Consider the following 21985-nt stretch of genomic DNA (forward strand, 5'->3'; position numbering starts at 1 on the left):
TATATATATTTAGCAAACATAAGACAGGTCTTCAAATTATTTTATTACTCATTATTTAAAATCATAGCAGAGAACTGTTTCACACAGGACCAGGGTGATTTTGATAGCTTTTTCCTTAATAAATGTGAGAAACGTGTAAAAACCACAGTTTGTTTTTCCTCAGTCAACCTTAGTCTGACAAAAGAGATCTGACATTCTGAAACAGCTAGCTGTGCCAAAGAAATATTTGAAATAGAAGAAATCTGAGGGCAAACACTTTTTATTTATTATTGCTGCCCTTAATGAAAATTAAAGCTCTATCATAACAAAATCAGTTGTATTTTAAAAATTCAGACAAAATCAAAAGGAAAGAAAATAAGCACAAATTGTAAGGCCAGGTGGACAATGATGTGCAATTACACATTTGGTATGTTAATTGCCAAATTAAATCAAGACCTTTTATAAAGATTTTCAAACTTTACTTTCATAAAAAGTATTATCAATAAATGAGAACTAGTAAATTTTTTTTCTATTGCTTTTATTCAGAATGTCAGGGAAGTAAACTATGGAAAGAAATTTATTTATCTTCAGCTGTTTTTTGTTTTTTTTAAGAACTTGCACATTTCTGTATGTTTGTATTCGTAAAGCTACCTACCGTGTTGCTAAAAGAGGAAAATTGTGTGAAGGGTTTTGCCAGGCCTCTTTGCTCCGAGGCAAACTATCGTACAGCAACAAGTCCTTCTCCGTCACCACCACCAGGACCGGTTTCCAACACTGCTTCTCACTCTCCGTCTGCCGCATAAACAGATAAACAATGAGGGAGGAACAGCTGCTCCCATCCAGCCATATGCTGGGTAAAGAAGAACTGAACAATAATTACAAAAAATAAAATGCAGCGGTAAAAACATGCAACCTGTTCATTCGATTCAGGTTAGTTATTTTGCAAAGTACAAACACTGCCATGGCCTAAGGTATGATACATTATTCTGTGCTTTGTCCTTTGCCTTGTTTTCTTCCTTTCTTTCCCTCAGTTTGAAACTCATTAAAATGATTACACTAATCAGGGGATTTAACTCCTAACATAATGTAATTGTGGATTTTTTTTTGTCCTAAGTCAAGCACAACAGTATTCAGCAGCTTATTATGCAAATTTATGACAAATATAAATTTTTTTATTATTTACAAACCCGGCTGAGAAAGAGAGTTTGACCAGCAGAAAAAAGAAATAACACACTTAATGAGTACTAGATTGCTGATTAATTTAAACTGAGCAAGCGATTACTGAATGTAATGTCAAGAGACCAACTAAGCAACTCTTCCTGGAGGGCCACTCAAGTTGAATTTGATTAGTTGCATGCTGCACAGGGTGACGGATCTGTTAATCTACATGTTTTTGTGCTTAATGTGTAAAATATGTCAAAAACAAACAAGTAAATCCTGGACCCATGACAGTTCGTCTCTAGCTTTGTGTTGCGTATCCAACAGGAAGTGAGATAAAAGTGAACTTAGCTGTTGTGGAGATGCAAGTACACTTTCTCTATCCATTTGCTTTGCCCCCACACCCACTCATCTCCACAAGCCTCTCACTTACACACACACACACACACACRCACACACRCACACACACACACACACACACACACACACAYACACACACACACACACACACACWCTCTCTCTCTCTATCTGTCACACACATGCACACTCACACAATTCATGTGCATTTTATGTGACAATGCTCCAGAACTCTTCTCATTATGAGAGCTTATCTGCTGCCGAGCCGAGGAATCCAAAGTAGCTCTTTGAAGTTCTGCTTCAACCAATCGCGCAGTGGGATTCAGAGGGTCAAGGGTCAGCTTTTTAACATAATGAGGATATGTTGCTAAGTAACAGTATTGTACTGCATTTGGAGGATCAAATATTGGCAAATTCATGAGGGCTAAATTAGATAGATATGGATGTGTGCGCCTATTTGCACAGGTGTTTGTATATGAAAGAGAGAGCGAAGCTGCATACATGTGAAATTCACAAATACATCGCATGTGTGCGCGCTTCTGTGTGCAGGAGTTGAAGATAATTCCTAATAAGAATGCAGCCCCAGGTAACATAAGCACACAAACACAATCACACAAAAACACTGACTGTTTTCATCTTCTGACCCCATCTTATTGAGTTCCTTTTAAACACACTTATCCAAAACCTCTGTGACATGCAGAAAACCAATCTCACACTTTCTGCAACCAAAGAAAGGGTGACAAAGCACACATTTAATAAACTTAAAAACTACATTTTCTAGGTGCTTTAATGTGGGGTTGCTTTTACTTGTTTAGAGGACAGAGTGGATTATGTAGCTAAATCAAACACGTTTAAATATTAAAGCACACAGAACACACACGCACGCACGCACACACACACACAATACATCTCACCGCTGTAATAGGCCTTTGCAAAATTAAAGGAAATTTCACTCCAGCATGGGCTGGTCTGCGATGCTCATTGTATGACAAACTTGAGTAAAAAATACCAAACTTTAAATTGTATCATGGCATTAAAATATTCAAACAAAAATGTCTTGATCTACTTGTGTTTTACTGGAAGAATCAATTTATATTAATTTCATTACATCTACACACTAAATTTAAAATTGGTTTTCAAGCAAATGTGCTTATTGAGCAGAATATTATATCCATCTCTTTTTTCTAAAACAACAAAAGTCTAACAAGCTAAAACTAATTCAACATTTACTACGGCTATCTGTAGTTAGCAACACAAAAAGTTCGCAAATTTCATTGCTTTTTCTTCTCTTCTGAGTACACGGTTGACAAATAGACACATTGTTGCCCCCTATTGGCAGGAGCAACAAGTCTGATTCCCAGCTTTCAACGTCTAATTTAAGCGATAATCTTGTGGGTGTATTGGTCAAACAACTTTATATATTGTGTTTGGTTATTATTACATAGATTTTACCATACAGTGTTTATGTTTCTTTAAGGATTTGTATAGTACATATTCTATTCTTTCGTATTAAATTCACTGCTGTATGTTATGAGTTCTTACCCTTCAACAAAACCGAACAGCATGACTGTAAAAAGACAAATTCATTTCTGGACCAATTGACACACACACACACACTTACCTTCCCTGCCAGCCATCCCAGGTGTCGGATCTCTTTGCTGCCAGCTACCCCTGTCCTGGATGTATTCTGGACGACTTCCGCCGCTGCTCGCTGTGATGGGGTGACAGGTTTAAGCCTGGAGAGTCATTCGGCATGCACCACCCTCAAAGCAGTTCAGAGGAGTCGCTGACATCTAAATGTACTGTGATGATAAAAGCTTCCTGTAAAAAACGATTCACAGAGGAGACAGACCTGTGCCAGCGTGGATGTGACCGAGTGCATGGAAGAGAACCAGGACAGGGCAGATGGTTGGTCTGGGCACCGGAGCACGATGGTGTGCCTGGCGTCAGGACTGTGCAGCTCCAGTTGTCTGGAGGAGGAGATAACGAAAAGTTAGTAAAGCTTTCAACCTCTCTGATTCATTGAGGGAGGAAAAAAATTAAGTCTTTATAAAACAAAATTGTGTCCCCACCCTAATCAGGCAACTCTAATTTGGCATAGAAACAAAACTGCTACCCAATTACCTATCAGCATTTAACAGATGTTCCATTTATGCCAGCCACTTCGTTATGTGCACTCGGTGAAAAAGTGTGTTAAAATTTGAGTAAATTCAAGCGAGCTGAAAACACAGAAATACCCTTGCATTCTGTGTGTGGGAGAAATGACAAATAGCTGTATCTCAGTAAATTTCCATAAACAATTTGTTCATTTCATATGGGAGCATTTCTGGTCAGGAGAGGCAAAGCATACCCTTCTCGATCTCTCTGGATGGCGCTTTGATTGTGTGCACTCAGAGTATGAATTTTAAAAAGGTGCATGTGGTTGCTGCTAAAGAACAATGCGGTTAACTCTTTCTTTATTGTGCAGCATGACATAGAAGAGAAGGTAGACTGCTACTCAAGTGCTTGGAAGAAGAAAAAAAAATATATATATAAGACAAAGATTAGCAAAGGAGCAACTTTTAAATAAAAAAAAAATAAATTGAAATAGAGTTTGATCAAACGGAGATCACAGAGGTATGTAAATGTCTAACTCTCGCTGACATTTATCCATGCTGGAAGAATATAAAATAACTTATCTGGGGAAAAAAGGGTACAATATATCCCAAATAAGGACCTGATAAGGACACATTAAATTTCAGCATTCAGAAATATAGATTATGCCACCTGTACTCGTCCAAGAAGAAGCATTAATAATGTTAAAGCATTAAAAAAGGGATGAAAAGAAATTGCCAAAAAATCTCATCATCTATCCAGTTTGTTGTTGCTTAATAAGCTGCAATGGTTTCAGCTTCTCTTCACACCTTTACTTTACCTAATAATGAAAGATTTCTTGCATCTCTGAAGAATACCATGCATTCCCTATCTAACAGCATTGCTGCCAGTAAAAACACCACCTACATTAAATCAACTCCTGGGTTTGCTCTGGGTTAAAGTTTTGAATGGGTTCCTGTAAAAAGCCAGGTTGCTAAATAACAGGCCAAGGAGGAGCGGAGGGGAGGAACCTCAGAGGCAGATCTGTGTTTGGTGGAGGAGGCTCTTTAAATATGTTGCACTGGCACCACTTCATTGGCAAAAGAGCTTACAGAAATGCAAAATAGAAGCATTCAGAGCGAGAAGAGAACATCAGATTAGATTACTGCAAAGCTATTACAAAATCATTTTCTACACACGGCTGTTCTCATAGAAATATTATTATCTTCATGCGACAGATCCTTGGTTGGATTTAGCTTCGTGCTTTGACTGGACCATTCTAATGCATGAATATGCTTCAGTCTAAGTCAGTCCATTATAGCTCAGGCTGTGTGTTGACATCTTTAGGCAGATTTCCTTCAGGATTGCCCTGCACTAAACTCAATCCGGGTTCTCAGTCCAGAAGAAAGGCATTGTCATACCAAGATGCCGTTGAGGCCATATTTCAAGGTAGGCTTCAACATTTTCAGGGTGATGCACGCAGGTCACTCACATGGGTTACGCCAAGCTGTAGGCAGGACATTGTTTTTACAACAACTTTCTCTTTTGGCATTCTTCCATAAAGGCCAGATTTGTGAAGATCTAAACTAATAGTTGTCTTGTCAAAAGATTCTCCCACCTCGAGTCATGCAGCACTTTCAGAGTTGGCATGGGCCTTTTGTCTGCTTGTTACTGATAGTTGTGCTTGTTAGGCATGTCTTGGTAGGTTTGCAGGTTTGACATATTCTTCCATTATCCAAAGATTGATTGCCCGGAGCTACAGGTATGTGAAATTCTCAAAGCTAGAGCTATTATATCACAACCCTCCTTTTTCCTACTGTGTTCCTCGGTCTTCATGATGCCATTTGTTCACCAATGTTCAATAAAAAATTAATTGGACTTATACTGAGGTTAAGCAAGAAGACAATTTTAAGTATGTGACTTCTTCAGGCATTTCATTTAGAGGGACTAAATGAAATAAATACACATCTCTGCTGCTTTACTTTGTTTTTCACATAAAATACCAATGAAATCTAAAACATTTCTATAGTTGTAATGTGAACAAACTTAGCAAAGTTCAAGAGCAGTGAATCCTTTTGCAAGGGACTGAATATAGATATCATCAGTGGCATAACATTATAACCAATACTGACTGAATTTGTGTTCTAAACAGTGAAACATTAATTTTAATGTTTTTCTTGTTAAAATATTCTAGAGTTTTTTTTTTTTCACTTATCCCAATTCACCGTTCACTGACCTTCTAAGAATAGAGCACGTGGGTGATCCGTGAACTAAAAAGTAGCCTGAGGCCGTTTTTTTGACTATTAATAATGTACAGCATACCTGAAATAACTTGGCTTGATTTAAAAATCCCATTTATTCCCAGGATTAATACACGCTGTATATCTGAATATGTTAGGTCAGGATACTCACATCAGGACGAACACTTTGTTTGAGTTCTTCAAGGTACATGTAGGGAATTTAATTCAAGTCTACCTTCAATTCAAAGTAAAACCCATCTCTCCACTTCTTTAGCATTGTTTTCTACTGGCTCTTTTCATCGCCGTATGTGTTCTGCCTTTCACAGGCTCCGCTCTTGTGCATTTCCTCTTGGGCTCGCACATGGTTTATACATCATCTGGTGAAATGAATTGAAACCCCTGAGGGAGATGCAGCATCGCGCTTCCTAAACCATTTTATCCCTGAAAGCCAAATAAGAAAAACAGAGAGCTAGCTTACAGGCTTGCCTTGTGATCTTTAACTTCAGCTTTCTGTCTGGGGACAAACGAGGGCTGAGAAACATCCAACCTTCCAGGATAAACATGAGCACATTTTCGTGGATTAAGAACAGCGAATCGATTTCAACTTGGGTGCATTTCCATTTAAACATTTACTAAACTTTATCTGGCAGAGTCAATCAGGAATTTGTTTTGCTTGTGGAGCATGGAAAAAAGCTTCATAAAAACCTGCTGGTCAAGATAAATTTGTCCAAGGTCTATATTCTCATCCACAAATCCGCTTTAGACGTTCACAAAGCGAAGCGCAGCGTTATCTGTGTGTGACATGGAGATGGGGCATTGACCTCAACTCCTCGCATAGCTCGCCAATAAAATCAAAGTTATGGGCAACAAAGTCAATGTTCAACCCTGAAGTGTTTTTAAGTGGTTTCAATCAACATTGACCTGAAGGTTTCACCAAGCAGTCTTTTGAAAGTCATGACTGATTTTAGTGTGATTTTACAAGCAATGCTCCTCCTACATCCATGTATTCTGAAAAAACTAACATCATCGACTTAAGGTAAAACGTGACTATGGGTATCTCAGGTACAGATACCTGTACAGCCAAAGACAATCTGAAAAGATGGCAAGATTTTACACTGATATTAATGCGCTAAAAAGAACTGCTAAGAAATAAAAAAACTGCTTATGAGGAATGTAAGAGGGGAAAAGACTAAATATTGGAAATATGGGAAATAGTCTCAGTAACTGAGTCGTTGTATATTAGGTGATGAATCATATCCTATATATTTATATAGATGTATGGGACTTGTGTCCTAGTATGTGCATTATCAGATTATTTCAATGACATTCACCATTGGTTTATAATGTTATTTAATGTAAATACTCTGGAGGAAGAGTTTGCGTGTCGCAGTATATGCAAAACATATTCTGTTCTCTTTTTATTTAAAATGGAAAATAGCCATTTTGGTTACTGCTGTTTTCATTTTTGCAGTTAGGATAATGTTATCTATAATTTATTAGTTGTTAAAAGATAGACTTTCAATTACTTGCTTGATTTAGTGGTATTTTAAGAACTCATCATAAATATATCATAACTTATGCTCTTTCTAGTGTAACACTGGAGGCTAAAGAAGGAGATTTTAGCTTGTTGATAAGTCAGTCTCTCTGCTCCAGTAGGAAGTCTGCAGTCAGCTCCTCCACACACACATTCGTTTAGCTCCCACATTATGACTCTGTTTTTCACAAGCCGAAATGTTTCCCACATTTTTTCAACCATCTGACTGACAGTGCACAGTAACAGGTGAAGGGCGATCTGTTCTCCAAGCAGATGGTCGTCTGATGTCAATCATTTACTTTGCGTGCTAAACACATTATTAAAAACAAATACTTCAGCTAGAATTTTTTTCAATGAGAAACAGTTTAATGTAGTTTTTCCTGTTTCAAGTTTCAGGAACAAAGAGAGAAAGATTAAAGCAAACATTTCAATGGTTTTCGTGGGTGCTAAAAGATAAAGCTGGTTTGACATGAATCTTAAAAAAAATGCATTTTCACTGGATTATGGCTTTGACACAAAAGCTGTTTGTGCACATGAAAATTTAAGATGGTGAGGAGAACAATTTAGTTCACACTTTACCCCCTTTCACACAAGCTCCTTACAGGGGGAGATTGCTCTGTTAGAGACGCACATCTCAGCTTGAAAAATGAGGAAGACGAGATGTGGAAGAGATTCATACAAGGAACAGGATCTGATGCAAAACGCTTGGTGAGGAAATCAATGCATTTTGTTTACAACACAACAAGGATGAGGAACAAGACCCATTGATGACCATATTTGGGTTTCGGTCACTTTTGTATCTGAAAGTAACATTTGAACTCGAAATTTGTGGAAGATTGCATACAGGCATAATGTCTAGAACAAATGTTGCGTACTTCTATATTTCCTTTTACAGAAAACCCTGTAATGTTAATCTTAATTTATAGTTTCGTTGTTTGTTTTAGTGCAACTATGCCTTGCTACTGGAGAGTTGAAGAATACTAACTTTAGGGGAGACTGGCCACTGGGGGTTATTATGCAAAGCTTTGAAGATAAAGAACAACCAATTCTGTGGATTCTGTGGACACATATATGCAGATAAAGACACAGAGTCACATTGAGATCACAGAGAGACCTGTTGAGAACAAAAAAAAACCAAAACAAATCAAACGGCTGAAGAGGTTGAATGATAGAAAAGCAAGACTTTTTTTAGTACTGGGAGATGATGAAAGAGAGGAAAAGGAGAGGACAGCAGGAAGTCGTTGGGGCAGAAAAACACAAACAAGTTGAAAAGATTGAAGCGCAGACAAGACAGAGCAACAAGGAGAAAGTATTGCACGCAGAGGAAAAAACAACATGGTGAAACAGCACTTAACAGGGCCGTGGTACACAGCACAGAAAGTGAAAAGAGAGTGAAGTAAAGTGAATCATTTCTGTGCATCAATCTGCCATTTAACTCTGCCACTGTCAAATTACCAACCAATTAGCTTAATGATACCTTCTAACAATCCCCCCACCCACTACTCTGTAGGACTAAGAGCTACTTCAAACGTCTGGCTGTAAGGAAATCAGGCTGAAAAAGTCACTTTAGTGCTTCTGTCTTTCAATATAGCAGATGACACCGGCTGACCCCGGGGCAGATACTAATGAGCAAACAGAAACCGGCAAAGAAAGCAAAGCAGAGAAAATAATGTTGGGTTAGTTCTGCTTTGATTCAACTTCATATATTATCTAAAGCTTACACTTGTTGCTGTGTCACCATCATCTTCTCAGCTTTTTTGCAAAGGAGTAAAGTCCAGTGACAAACCGGCTTCCTCTGTCATGACTGACTAACATCTAAATGACAGAATATCCATCTTGAATTATGTCATTCACGACAATTTATGTTGTGATCTGACTTTATTTCTCATTTTTGCTAAGTACCAAAAAATGCTCCAAACCAGTGAGTTTAATTATAAATCACATGAATGCAATAAAAAATTTTCAACAAACTGCATTGTAACCGACTAAATTGAACTTGAAACATTTGATCAAATATTGCATCTGAGCAGTGTTTTGTGATTGAGATATTGCACAAATTTAATTCAACTGTTCAATAAATCATTTGATTATAAATTAGTTCCACTCTGCAAGTACACACTATCTTGTGTTCATCTACCTCTTACTATCTCAATAATTTTCCTTTTGGTTTGTTGTAACATAACTAGATGCAAAAAAAGACCCTCACAATGTGTGAAAACCTTTGCAAGAGAACACAGTGCTGCACAACTTCAAGTTTCTACCGACAGCTTTGTTATTATGCTGGTAATAAATGACCTAATGTTACATTATTTTGACTTTGATGAAGACAAATGAATGAATCAAGCAGGATCCACTCAAAGGACAGCTTAATTTAAAAGTGGAGAGAAGAGAGAAAAACATCAATCTTCGTGCATTTCTCTGTGGATAAATTAAAACTTTCAGGGTTTTTAGCTGCAAGTGATTTGAATCACTGGCAAAGGCTTTTATTTTCCTCATCTTCTGTTCAAATGTCCATTAGGGGAAAGAGAGGAGAGAATTTCCCCAAATGTGTTGGATAAATAATTTCCTGTTTTTATTGCCGGCTTCGTCAGAGCAGCCAGAAACCCAGTGAGACACCAGAGACATAAAAGACGGGGGATATGCAATTGTTACAACTGCATCGCATTTGTCTGTGCGTGTTTAATTTAAAGGCAAAGCTATCCCTAAGGAAAAGCTCTTGCACTGCATATTGATTGAAATGACATCTGAAGTTTAGCAACGGTCTCCAGCAAACTTGCGGTTTCATCCCTCCGGCCCAGTGTGTTTGTGTTTTCTGTTCACTTCGTCCCAGTGAGTTTCCACCTACCTGTTCTCGAGATCCGCTCTGGTCATGGCACGTGTCACGCAAGACATCTTCAGCGGTATACACCTCCTGTCGCCGTTCAGAGACAGGAAGGGCTGGCTGGGAGAGCCGGGAGACTGAGGCGAGGACGAGGAGAAGGAAGCGGTGGGGGGGCTGCTGGGGCGCGGAGACTCGGGAGGAGGCGTCTCCCAGCTGATCTCTGACACAGGGGAGCCCTTTTTGACATACGGCGTGGCCTCACGCATGTACTTCACTGGCAAGAGAAGACAGCAAACAACTTATTAGGAGTAAGAAAATGATCAAATGAGGCAGAAAATAAGAGGAACAAATTTTTCTTTTAAAAATGTATATATAAAAAAAATCCAAAGAAAATGTTTAGGTTTAAATTCTTAATGATTTAGATTTAGATTTTATGAATTCTGCAGACAGGAAAAAGTTTGTGGAGAAGTTTAGAGTAGGATTAGGTTGTGAATCAATATATCAAGCTTTGAACATTAGTTCCTGAAGATGAAAAGGTTTTCACTAATTATAGCCTTAGGTGGTGGAATATTATTAAATAGTTAAATAATTACACACAATCATTTCAGAGTTTTTGAGGGGAAAAACAGTTGAAAACCACAAAGACTTTTTTTTTTTTGTTTTTTTGCACTTACATACTACTTTGTGTGGGTTCACAACACAAAACTGCAGCAAAAAACAGTCTCCGCTAGCCGCTGCAGTTCATTGCATATGATGCGACTTTTCTTTTGGCTGCCCTATGAAGCAGTAAAAATGATTTTAGCAATGTAGACAACTCTGTCGGTTATGAAGAGCTCCTGTTTGTTGCCGAGGACAAGCGTCACTGTGAAAAGATTACTGATTGCCTCCTCTATTACAATGAACTGGCACAGTCAACCCCGCCGGGTGCCAGTCTGAAACAAAAGCAGCGATCGCAAACATGCCAAAAAGCCCAAACGCCCTGCTGTCTTTTTTATCTCCCAATTAATTTGTTGCAATTTATATATTTATTTTACCTTCATCTCACCATAAAAAATCCCACTGAGATCAAAATCTATTTCAGAAGAGAAAAAAAAAAAAAGCGAAGCCTGGAAAAACTTAGATCAAAAAATGGCAACATACACATCGTGATATAAATCCACAATTTTCTGATGATTTATGCGAGAAGGTCTAAGCAAAAATGCTGATGAATAATTAAGGACAGAAACAAATTAAAAAAGAGAGAAGAGGAAAAAAAAAAACCTTGTGAAAGTCCTACTGCTGATCGGACATGAGCAGCTGAGGCTGCAAACCTGGGACGTTCTCCAAGATAACAGAGCTTTACATGTAAAATTCAAACTGCGCAACACTGGAAGCTTGATAACGATTTTAAACCCTTCATCTCCTTATCTTGAGAGGGAAGCAAACAAGGGAAAATAACTGGTGAGGCTGGAGAAAAAGTGGGTGTTCTGCCTGCTCTGTGTGTGTACCGAACGTTCCAGATGCCTGGTATGGATGTTGGATGTTTAATTGGATATCCAGAGCCAGGAATAATTGGGATCTAGCTGGTGCCATTTGTAACGCAGCTTGTGAACTATTCTGGGTGAAGAAAAATCACCATAGAATCATTTGAGATGGCATAACAAGCCTCACTGGCAACCTGTAGAGGAAGGATGACTGACTCATAGCGTAGAGGAGGAGATGCGGACGGCGTGAGTCCTCAATGCGACGACACGATCCAGTTACAAAGCAAGATTCATCCGCACAGACAGATTAGATTAAACGGCATTAAAAAAGGCCGATACATTTGTTGCAATGTATCTGAACAACACGGGGCAACAGATGAGAAAGCCAAAACAAAAATGTTCTGCCATCAGCTGAGGACAGACACGTCTGGTTTTGCTTGTAAAGAGCTCCAGTCAAAGGAACGTGTAGGATTCTAATTCAGACAGAGAGGAAAAACATACACAGTGTGCGCCCTGATCTGTGATGATGAAACATGATGAAGAAAAAGAAATCCATGAGCAGAAAGAGGAACATCCTTCGCAGCGAGAACATTCAGATTTTAAATATTCAGTGTCAGAATAGAGATATAAACTGGATTGAATAACAGCTTTAAATGACAGGAGTGCTTAAACCATCAAGGATGCACGATTAATTTATTACATTTTTCAGATGAAAAAAAAAAAATCTGAAGCATTATGTAATTTAGAACAGTGGAGAATAATCAATTTTAAAGCAATTTAATTTAGTTCATGCATAAACTGCAACACAAAACCACAACGTCAAGTCATGGCAGCGTAAGGGTGAGCAAAACGTTTACACTAAAATGTATTTATTTTATGTATTGAATAAGTATAGTCCTTAAAGAAGTCAGAACTAACAATGTAGGCCAAATTGGATTTCAGAATAAATTTTAGCCAAAGCATTTGTACCGATTTGTGCACAGCTGTGTATGAGAACGTGTAAAGTGAAAGTCACAAGTCTACATAGTGAAACAAAAGTTTTATCATGCACACTGCAGATAGAGAACAGTGGCTAGATGAGAAGCAACAAGACACCTCCTCTAACATGAAAGCAAAGAACTAGCTTACACAAAGCAAGACACCTCATGGAAACCACTGTGGTTCATCAACTTATGTTTCATCTTTGTGGTAGACGCACAAGGGAAAAAAAAAAAAAAACATGAACACCATGATGTGAGCAGAAAACAAGCGCAATTACCTCTTCCTTTTCAGTCACACGCGCAGACAAGCGGTCTCTGCTGTTTACACAAAAATCATCCAGAATTGAAACAGTATGATATTCTTGAAATAGCAATGAATATATTTTTGGGGGGGATGTCTTACTATTCATGCTAAAGAAAGGCAGAAACAAACGATGCCAGTGCATCCCATTCGCAGTGCTGTGAAAGAGAGTTGAACAGCCACACCCAGGCCTGATGTTCCAGAGGAGTCAAGAAATGTCTTAAACATAACCCATCAGGCAGCATGAAGTAGGCTGAAAGATGCCAAAAAGCAATACAAGATGCTCTGACCTACTGGAATCCCAGAGAAGATGAGAAACAAAATCAGTCATTGAGATCTTTCAGTCTGGAAAAGGTTCATAAAGCACGTTCTAAGGCTGTGGGACGGCCAATATTCATGACTGGAGGAGACATAAAACCAGTCAGTGTTTATAATTCAGCAGTAAGATACAGAGACTGGGGCTGGTGTGTGGAGTAGAGGTAGAGCGGCTGCTACACGCACACAGGTTATTAATCTGTAACAGTGTCCAGATTTCAATTTCCAACTCTGGTTCCTGTGCTGCATGTCTTCCTTCCTTCTCTTTCTCTACCCAGTTCCTGTCTGACCTGCAGCAAATAAAAGCCACTATAGACAGAAATTAGCTTTAAAAAGAAAGAAACTGGACAATACCAGCATCCATTTACAAAACTACAGCAACAGCTGACCGTCAAGGCACAAGACCCAAAAAACTTGAGCAAAAGACTTTTGGAAAAATATTTTGTGGATAAATGAGACAAAAAGTTGAGCTGTCTCAGATGTTTGTCCAATGAAATCTTGAAGAGACCTTGTGGAGGTGGGAATAAAATGCTCTGGAGGTGTTTTGCTGCTTCAGGACCTGGACAAGTTGTCGTCGCTGATGGAAGCTTAAATTCTGCTCTGTCAAAGCCTGAAGGAAACTATCCTTCAAAAGTCAGAACTAGTCGTCACTTCTGACTTTGGGCTCATGTGTGTTATGCAGCCGGACAAATATCTGTAACACATCAAGAAGTAAACCCCTCAAAAAAAAAAAAAAAAAGAAAAAAAGGATTTTGAGTAGCATAGCGAAAGCCTGGATTTAAACTTGACCTTTGACCCAAGCCCATGTTCAAAACTCAACGATTTGTGGCTTAATTAAACTCTGCAAGAGTTGAATTAAAACTCTGTGTCTGCACAAGACTCATTGATTTTTAGAATCAATAGTGGCACAATAATTTTTTCACACAAAAACCGAATATTATATTTACTCAGACTATTTTTGTCTGACAATAAGATTAGTTTGATAATCTGAAACTATCGACGAGGGCAAAAAAGCAACAACAGAGGCAATCTGTCAGTATGTTGAAATTATGTTTTTCTTTTTCCTAGGAAGGAAAAAGAAAAACATAATTTCTGTTGGGTGGAAATTTAACTGTGACCAGCTTAACTGCGCACAGATAAAAAAGCAGGAAGTGCGGGGTGAAAATAAATGGGAAGTAGTTCATGCAGTCTTCACCCTGGCAGTGTGTAGACGTGCGTGGTTCTCCCTTGGGTCATGTTTCTATTTCACTCCAACACAGCCAGCTCCGCACAATAACCTCAATAGCAGAAGATGAACTTGGAGAGATTATCATGCTACTCAAGCCTTCGTTTGAAACAAGATGGCTTTGCATGTTGCATAACTCCAGCCGAAAAGATCCAAATAAGGACCTGCCCTCCCCCATCTGTTTGACTTCATTTTCCATTTTTTTTTTCTTTTTTTTTTTTTGGCTCATGCTGGAGACGAACAGAGCATGTGGATGCATGCATAACAAAATCTTTGTCATCAAGACTCCCTTTCTTCAATGCATTTTAAAATAAGATCAAGCTGTTAGTGCAGCCACTACAGAGACTCTTGCTCTTTTATGGACTTCTGTGCGCAGTAGTCAAATTAGCTTATGTCAATCTTTACTCTCCTTTCATTTGCATATTCTGCAACCGATGAAATAAACGTATTTCCCTCTTTCCTGTATCGAGGTGCAGGACTTCTGTCAATATTAAACACATACAAACCAACGATCAACCTCATTCTTTAGAGAGTTTGTTCATCCTCTGCCAGCCCTCTTAGCAAGCACACAACCTCCACTCTAAAACAACAGGTATAACTACCATATTCATCTCTTATTTAATGGTGTTCAGGAGGACTTAATGAAGTCTGAAGTCATAGTACTTTCTACCAGATGCTCCTAATGCGATTTTTTCTCGGTGAGAAAATACACCACAGGTGGATGGAGGCCTCCTCTCATTAAAGCCTGTGGGAGAGGAGCAGAGGACGGAAAGACAACTAATCAGAGCAAAAGGAGTACAAAAGAAGAAATAGGCTCCGACTGCCTAATGAAGCTTTGCAAGCCGGTGTTGATATCTGGGTACCAGACCAGCACAAAATGGGCGTTAAAAAATCCACCCTGGAGACATCTGTTGTTGAAAGACTGATGAAGGTGTGGAAAAACCTCATTTACTGCTGAACCTATGCCATCAAGTTGTAGGAGTGGGAAAGTGGCAGTAACATGTGAAATGCATGCATAGATGAATGACACTGAAATTTGAGCATCTCAGAAAGTGATCAACTTCACAAACAAAGACTTTTAGCAAAGCAGAAAATATGTTTACATGACATTTCTGTCTTTTGAAAATTACTGGCTCAGCTTGTAACATTCTGCAACAAACAAATAAAATAACTGCTGCAAACTTAACAAAAAAAAAAAAAAAACAACATAATTGCTGTTGTCTTTCAAGTAAAAAAGAAAAACATGATCTTGACAGTATTTTTCAGGGAAAATAATAAACAGTGTTTGTTGCATTGCCACCAAAAAATAAATTAAATAAAATACAATATCCCCAGGCTCTTATTTTGAATTATTTGTTTGAAAATAAAAATTAAAGTCTTGTGTAACAGCTCAGGACCTTGCAGCAACAAAGGGCAGGGAACATAGAAGATTTCTAAACCAGAAGTGGAGCAATCATTGGTTGAGGAATAGTGAATCAGCAGACTGGCTGGAAATTACAGCGCACTACATCTCTAAAAGCTGCTAACATTTCCAAATCCAGCTAGTCCCATGGCAGACAGAGCATGAAACCTCAAAAGGACACAACAGAGCAACTTGACTGTATCCCTTTTAACCTTCTTGTTATCTGCTGCCTAGCTTGCTCTCACTCTCATTTGACATAGGATTAAAAATGCATTTAAATAGATTACTGTGCTTCCTCTGATTTACTTAACAACTCAACTGATTTTCAAAATAGATGGCAATGAACCTATTTAACCCTGTAACAACTTTCACACCAAAGAGTGATGCTGTCAGCATGATCTTACATCTAGTGAAGAAGTCACAATTTTCTTCTTGTCACTGCATTCGAAACCAAAGGGCCACTGGTCAGATTTGATGAAGCTGACCAACAGTTTATCTCACTTAATAGCAGAAAAAGATAACAGGTTTGACTTTGCACCTAACTATCTGCTGTGGACAAGAGATGTCTGCAGAAACCTATAAAACAACAACATACATGCATTTTGTTCTTATTTCTGTAACAATTACTTTTACTCCTTAAAAAAATGTTTTAAGAGCAGCAGAGAATTGTGCAAATAAATCAACAATCCAGTTTATTTGCATCACATCTCATCATCAACACTATTAACAACTATTCTGTATTGCATGTAATCTTTTCAATTAGTCAAAAATAAAGAACCCTTAAATATCATTGAATTACAGCATATAATTATTACCAGAGCAGCTTCTAGTGCCATGTCAAGTTACTAAACGCTATGTTAACACCATATATGGTGCTTTCAGCTGCTGAAAGCCTTTTGCCCAGTGAAGAAGACCATCTCTATTTTTAAAGACTGGAAATAATAGAGACAAGTTGAGAGTCATCCGAGATTGCAGAAGAATGCCAAAGGAAATTGCCCTGAAATCTGTCTGTCTGTCTAAGATCACACCAGCCATTAGGCTCCATTAAATAGACCACTGAAGAAACCAAAACTGCTTTACAATCGCCTTGGATACTGGAGCTGCTGCTACCTGGAGACAAGCTGGCACCTAATCAACCCTCTCTGTCACTGAAGTGCAGGGGGCTGATTGTTAAAGCACTAAATGCAGAAAGGAGCATGGGTAATGTACAGGAGGAAATACGGGCTTAAAAAGTTACCACTGCATTTCATGATATATCCCGCAATGACAAGGGAAGTGAGGAAAAAAAGTATTACGAATCCAACACACTTTTAAGGCTGGAAATTTCCTTACTAACAAAAGGAAGGACTAATTTTGGGCATGGTGTTATAAGGTGTCATTCATTTAGAGTTTTGTTTAAAAAATGCCAACATCTGCAGCAGTTTCCATTATCAAAATAAAAGCGCTCTCATAAAACAGTACAAACTTAGCAGCAAAGAATGCCTGATGCATTACTTTTACTGTCGCCACAGTAAAACCAAGAGTGCTTCCCCCCATTTCCTTAATTAGCAACATTAACCACCTCACTTCCTAAAAACCAGTCATTTGCTTTGAGAGCAGATGGTAGGTTTCACACCTCGCTCCTGTGTTTTCAGCTGTGACACAGATTCAACAGAAGTCAGTGATGTGTGACAAAAAAAAACTTTACTGCGCATCATCTTGGCTACCATTGTTTAAATCTAGAGTAAAATGCTCAGCTGATGCTAAATCTTCTCTAGCATAAAAACGTCACATTTACAGCTACAGATAAGCTAAAAAGTGATCATTGGAAGTTTTTCTTTTTTTCTCTTGAAACCAAAGCGAGAAAGCTGAGTCTTAACCACAGGTCTATGGTTTTGTGTTGGCTGTATAAAAAATTTAAACACGACAACAAGTGAGTGATTCAATCTGACATCTTTGCCACGGTAATGATCAGTGCAGCGCCGCAGCTGCTGTTACCATCCACTCTGACTCAGAACCTGAATGTAGTAACAAAGGAAGGAGATGATAGTTTTCCTGATAGCGTAAAGAGTCAGCTAGTAGACACAGTGACTGTCTGACTCCCTCAACACACCGTAACGCCCTCCCCCCCCACACACCCACACCCACACACACACACGCACACGCACACACACACAAACACACACACACTTAGGCTTCTGTCTAGACTACACTGCTGGGGCCTCAACTCTCATTGGCACAAAAGAATATGCATTCAATGAGGCACATGTTCACAGACAAATACAGGGGGACAGTCAGAATGCTGACAGTGCACGCACGCACGCACGCACACGCACACACACACACACACACACGCACACGCGCTCATGCACACGGAGCCTCCAGCTATCAGCCAATGACAGGTTTGGCTCGTTAAGGACTCTCCATAAGAGCTTACAGGACACTGACTCATTTCCTGCCTGCAGGAGCTTTGCAGGTGTTCTCTATTGTCATCTGATTTTTATTCTCCATTCACACTGCTTCCATGTGGATGCATAAAAATGTGTTGTTTGCATGAGCTAAATTATATGTGGTGAAATATTTCTTCAGGCTACTCCCGGTTCTGCTGTCTGCTTGGACGATTTCTTTCCACTGCGTTCAAGGCTTTTATGTGAACTTTTTTTTTGTTTTTACACATTTTGTTAAAATAAAAAACTCTGCGTCTCTTGTAAGGATTGTACGAGATAAAGGAAAGCATAATTGGTGAAGTGGAAGGCAAAGGTCACAAGTGGGTCTTAAACTAATGATTATTTCTGTAACCGATTACAGTATAGATATTTCTGATGACTAATCAATCAGACAAAATATTGGCACATTCCGTAGTTTTTTCACTCAACCATTTAACTCTTTCTCTTATACAATATTAGAAATGCAGAAAAGATGCAAATAAGCAATTGAATTGGTTTTTTTTGTTGTTTTTTTTAAAGGAAAACATTATTACTTGAAATGCAAAAAACAGTATTAATTAGTGAACCCAGATCAAAAAAAAATACTGATTACATCAACATATTAAAAGTTCAGCCCTTTCTGCTCGACTCAATACAGATTAGGGCTAATTTGTTGATTATGTTTGGGATTAACCAATGAATAATTGGACAGGAAAATGTTACGTTCCTTTTGCTATCTAATTATGCATTGGATAATAGAAGTTTTTTTTGTTTGTTTGTGTTTGAACCAGGTGAAGGTAAAATTGTCCCACTTGATAAGTACTGGACAGAACAGTGACAAAGATTTTTTTTTTTAACTCAAATGCTAAATGCTGGGCTGCACAGTGGTGCAGTTGGTAGAGCTGTTGCCTTGCAGCAAGAAGGTTCTGGGTTCAATTCCTGGCCTGGGGTCTTTCTGCATGGAGTTTGCATGTTCTCCCTGTGCATGCGTGGGTTTTCTCCGGGTACTCCAGTTTCCTCCCACAGTCCAAAAACATGACTGTCAGGTTAATTGGCCTCTCCAAATTGTCCCTAGGTGTGAGAGTGTGTGTGCATGGTTGTTTGTCCTGTGTGTCTCTGTTTTGCCCTGCGACAGACTGGCGACCTGTCCAGGGTGACCCCGCCTCTCACCCAGAACGTTAGCTGGAGATGGGCACCAGCAACCCTCCCTTGTCAATAATTATTTCCATAATCTATTAATAACAATTAATTACTGTTGTCCTAGTGACAAGATTAAAATTTCATATTTCAATAAAAATGTTATCATATTCAGCAGCAATTGTAGCTAAAGGGTTTTTGGAGCCTCTACTAGCTCGGACCAAGCTCATATTGGACACAGAGGGCCGAACATCAACTTTCAAATCTTGCCAGAAATTTTCATTTGGATTTAGGTCTGGACATTAATGGGTCTGAATGGCCTAGTCAAAGTGAACTGATTAATGTAAAGGTGAACCATGGCTCCACTTTCAAGTTCTTCACATTTGCTCTCAGATTTTCTTCTAGGATTGTTCTGTGTTTAATTTATATTCCACTTGATTCTGATCAATGTCTTCTTCCCCTGCTTAAGAAACTCACCCACCCAGTATGATGCTGCCACTACCATGTTTCACTAAGTTCTAATTAGGGGCATCACAGTAAAGACTTCTGAAACAAATTCACGCTTTGTTTCCATCTAAAAAAGAAAAGTCAGGTTTTCAGATCAGATAGCATTACAGTATTCGGCTTGCAAAATCAGACAGAATCTGCACGTTTGATTTGTGCGTTCAGATAAAAGTAAAAAAAAAAAAAAAATACACCATGAAGCCTGCTCTACCTAATTCAATGTTTCAATCATTCATCTTAAAAGACCGCAAAGTCTATTACATACAACTGGGGTGTTTTGGTTGCATAAACCTAATGAAACACAGTGCTAACAATAAAAGTAAGAAATGACCTTCGGGAGATCTGAAACCACATAAACCACAATCTGCATGAAAAAAGAGCAAGGCGATAAACTCCCTTCTGTCTAGCTGTCACACTGATAAAGTTGCAACTGCATGACAAAACGAGGATCTGAATGTGATGATTCAACCATGAATTTGCTTTAATTGATTTTATGGCAGCCATTCCTGATCAACATCTTTTCACATATTGAAGTTTTCAAACTGCTCCATGATCCTGTTGTCAGGTTTAACAATGAACAGGAGGACCAGAATGATAATAATAATTTAAAAAAGTTTGTACAATACTGTAGAGATAGAGAGCTAATTCAGAGGTTTTCAAAGTGTGGGAGAGCTTCCCAGTTTAAAGCGTTTATACTTGTTTTGTGTTGGCAAGCATTGTTTTAATTTCTTACTCTGTGTGTATGCTCTCCTTTAACACGGGCAAAAATAAAAAAGAAAAGCTGGTCAGAGCTGATGGCAAGATGATGGCGTAAAATACAGGTTAATCCTGAAGGAAAGAACTGTTAGAGGTTGCAAAACCTCAGAACAGGGTTCCGTAACTACAGTTCTCATGGGCAGGTGTCCAGTCTGTGAGGAGATGGTTTAGATCAAAGCATATTAATGTCTTAGATCAATTAAAGTCCAGCCTTAAATCCTGTTAGGAATCTTTGACATGACAAGTTTTAATGAAACTACAAAGACAAATATGTTCGTCCTTCCTAGAGCCAGATGTATAGCATTAGTCCTGCGTCTCTTATGGAGGCTTGATATTCTGAGTGGAGGTGTTCACATATAAAGAGTAGCCCCAAATCCCTGGAGAACATATGAAAGACTCAGTACTCGGCAGAATAATGTTAATTAGAAAGGACATCAAACAACGTCAAAAACCCAAAGTGTTTAAAAGAAGAGGAGCTGGCTGTGATAGCCCTCTCCTGGCTGCCTAACGATACCTCCACCTTTAAACTTCTCCTAAATGAAACATGCAGATGGAGAAAATGCTACGTCTTCAGTAGAGGCTCCTGTGGTGGTACTCCACAGTGCTGAAAGTCCCAGAGACGCTGTCTCTTTTCTCAATTCTTCTGAGCCATTAAGCCCTCGTTTGAATACGTTTTGACACAGCAGAGCTGGAGAAATACAGGAGCAAATAAAAAAAAAAAAAAATTAAAAAACGGCTGGATTCCTCTCCCTGGCTCCAGTTACAGGTCCTCATATCACTCGCGTTCACAGTGATGTGTCAAAACGTCACAATGGAAACTCAAACCAGGGGGTTTTATTTCTGTGGCTTGCTGTATGTTGTCATTTAGGGGAGCTTGATGAGGCAGAAGCCCAGGAGCACCTCATTATAAAACAACATGTCAAGTTGAGAAGGTGCAGCAGAAGACGGAACGGTTTCCGACTTGGTCTGACAAATTTCTGCTGCACATGAATCCAACACTCTTTGTAACAGTAAATATTATGAACTTTTTATTTCATTTCTCAAAGGCCATTTTGCATTGAACCAACATAACACCAGTGGCTGCGGTTGCTGGGAGCTGAGACATAACTACAGAACACCGACTGCTCCCTGGAGCATTTCCCATTTGTATCATCTGTTAACACAGCACAGCACAAACAGCCTGCTTGGGTGACACTTGAACAAAGAAGAGCCTCTCTGGGACTGTTAGGAGGTGCTGCAAATTATGTGTCCTAGGTGATTCTATCAATAGCGGACTGCTTTAAAAGCAGACATGAACGCATTCAGAGCAGACTGACAGCACATTCATAATCAGGT

The 21985-nt window shown here is 38.8% G+C and overlaps 1 protein-coding gene across 2 annotated transcripts in view; it reads right to left on the reverse strand.

Moving 5' to 3' along the window:
* Positions 1 to 21985, reverse strand: part of sntb1 (syntrophin, basic 1) — a 40214-nt gene that overhangs the window by 13094 nt on the left and 5135 nt on the right. For both annotated transcript variants that reach the window (XM_008432223.2, XM_017309742.1), the window contains exons 3-6: positions 10187 to 10436; positions 3347 to 3464; positions 3116 to 3205; positions 635 to 771 (exon numbers count right to left, since the gene is read on the reverse strand). In XM_008432223.2, coding sequence (XP_008430445.2) covers positions 635 to 771; positions 3116 to 3205; positions 3347 to 3464; positions 10187 to 10436 — 595 coding nt within the window. The remainder of the gene's footprint in view (positions 1 to 634; positions 772 to 3115; positions 3206 to 3346; positions 3465 to 10186; positions 10437 to 21985) is intronic.

Source organism: Poecilia reticulata, linkage group LG16, assembly GCF_000633615.1.
Source record: "Poecilia reticulata strain Guanapo linkage group LG16, Guppy_female_1.0+MT, whole genome shotgun sequence".
Classification (NCBI taxonomy): Eukaryota; Metazoa; Chordata; class Actinopteri; order Cyprinodontiformes; family Poeciliidae; genus Poecilia; species Poecilia reticulata.